This window comes from Dendrobium catenatum, unplaced genomic scaffold, assembly GCF_001605985.2.
Source record: "Dendrobium catenatum unplaced genomic scaffold, ASM160598v2 fragScaff_scaffold_543, whole genome shotgun sequence".
NCBI classification, from domain to species: domain Eukaryota; kingdom Viridiplantae; phylum Streptophyta; class Magnoliopsida; order Asparagales; family Orchidaceae; genus Dendrobium; species Dendrobium catenatum.
The window spans coordinates 1365418-1367247 of NW_021319005.1; the positions used below are offsets into that span (position 1 = coordinate 1365418).

At 40.1% G+C, this 1830-nt stretch overlaps 1 protein-coding gene across 1 annotated transcript; it reads left to right on the plus strand.

The window, feature by feature from the left end:
- The first annotated feature begins 454 nt into the window (after positions 1-454).
- On the plus strand, positions 455-1057 carry LOC110109628. Its single transcript, XM_020840802.1, has one exon. The coding sequence runs from the start codon at positions 455-457 to the stop codon at positions 1055-1057; it is 603 nt and encodes a 200-aa protein (XP_020696461.1).
- Positions 1058-1830: the final 773 nt, after the last annotated feature.

The following is a 1830-nucleotide window of genomic DNA, read 5'->3' on the forward strand; positions in this document are numbered from 1 at the left end:
TGGATGATTTTAACCAGAATTTCAAAAATATTAAGGGAAAGCCATTGGTGATCAAGGAGGGAGGGTTGTTAGAAGGAAAGGTTGTTTCTGTTCCAGTTATTGGTAAGGGCAAAGATGTTGTCAAGGAACACAGCCAGAGCCTTTCTAACTTTTCGCCGGTTTCGAATGGTGGTCTTAAAAAGCCGGGGGCTTGGAATCATGAAGCTTCTTCTTAGAGAGGTTTAAAGATTTCCTCGAATTTTGATTTTATCTCGAAATCTTTGCCTTCATCTCCTACTGAGAGGGGAGTTATCAGAGCAGAGTTGGAGTGTCTTAAATCCCGGGATGTCAGCAAAGTGAATGACGTTTTGTCTTTGAGAAAGGATAATCAGAAACCAGAGGATGGTTTAAAAGGAATTGCTAATGTGAATAAAGCAGATGTGGAGACAGTTAATAAAGATCAAGCTTATACGGCATGATAAGGAAACCGTATGTTAAAGTTGATAATCTTGATTTGGGATCTATCCTTTCGAAAGATGGGAAGGTGGTGAAGATGCAGGAAGATAAGGAAGCTGAGAATGCTAAGAGATTGGAAAAAGCTGTAGTGGTTAAAGTTTTTGGTGAAAACTTACCATTTTTTGTTATTAGCTCTGCTTTAAGAAGACAGTGGGATAAATTTTGGAAATTCCACATAACTGGATTGGGACTTGGTTGGGTACTCTGCTCTTTTAAAGATTCCTCCGCAGTTGATCAGGTACTCACTGGCAGACCTTGGTGGGTTGGTGGACAGGTTGCTGGTATTGATAAATGGTCGGTTAATTTCAACCCCACATCGCTCAAAGGTATTACTTCTCTGGTTTGGATAAGGCTACCTAATCTCCCTCTACAATGTTGGGACGAGAACAACATTTGTAGGATAGCTTCTCAAGTGGGCAAACCGTATCTTCTGGATGGAAACTTATTTCAGTGGAGCAGAAGGGAATACGCTCCTATTTGTGTCCGAATTCCATTAGATTTGAAATTGCCTTTAGGAGTATGGGTGGAAGGTTCATCTGGTAAATTTTTTGCAGAAGATTGAATACGAGGGAATTTCTAAAATCTGCTGTGAATGTGGAAAGGCAGGTCATGAGGGAGCTTCTTGTGATAGTTTTAAAAATAAGGTGGTAGATGGTCTGGTAGTTCAGAATATTAACATGGTGCCGGAAGTTGTGATGAAGCAAACAATGGGTGAGAAAAGCTTAAAGGAGGAGAAAACTTCTTCTGAGTTAACTTGGAAAGTTGTCAATCGTGGGAAAAAAAAATGTAAAAAGAAACGTGGACGATAGAAGATTTCCTTATAGGAAGTTCTCGGTTCATATGAAGAAAAGTTTTGTCCCCAAGATGGGGGGTCAGGTTCAGGGAAAAGTGATTGAAGAAAAAGGTAACAGTTCGCTGGAAGAGCTGGAATTTTTGGTGAAATCTGTTCAGGAGCCTTTTAAGAATCCATTGCTGGTTGAAGAGGTGGATGCAACTGTAAAGAGGGGGTCACCTATTATGGCATTTCCTGAAAAAAATGGAGGTGTTGAAATCCAGAACAAATTAAATTCTCTTTGCAACCTGGAGGAAGAGGTGCTTCAAGGAGGTGCTGTTGTTAGAGGGGAGGAAGTTTCAGAGGAAGGAGAAATTATCTGTTCGCCATATGATGGTATTTCTAGTGGTAAGGGAATGGAAGGAAGAAAAAAGTTGTGTTTGTCAGCAAGAAAGAAAGGTTCATTGGAGAATTCTATTTTGGAAAAAGACATCTCTTTGGAGAAGAAATCTAAATTAAGCAAGGAGCTGAAGTCCTTGGGAGCAGGTAATATCATTGCTCAT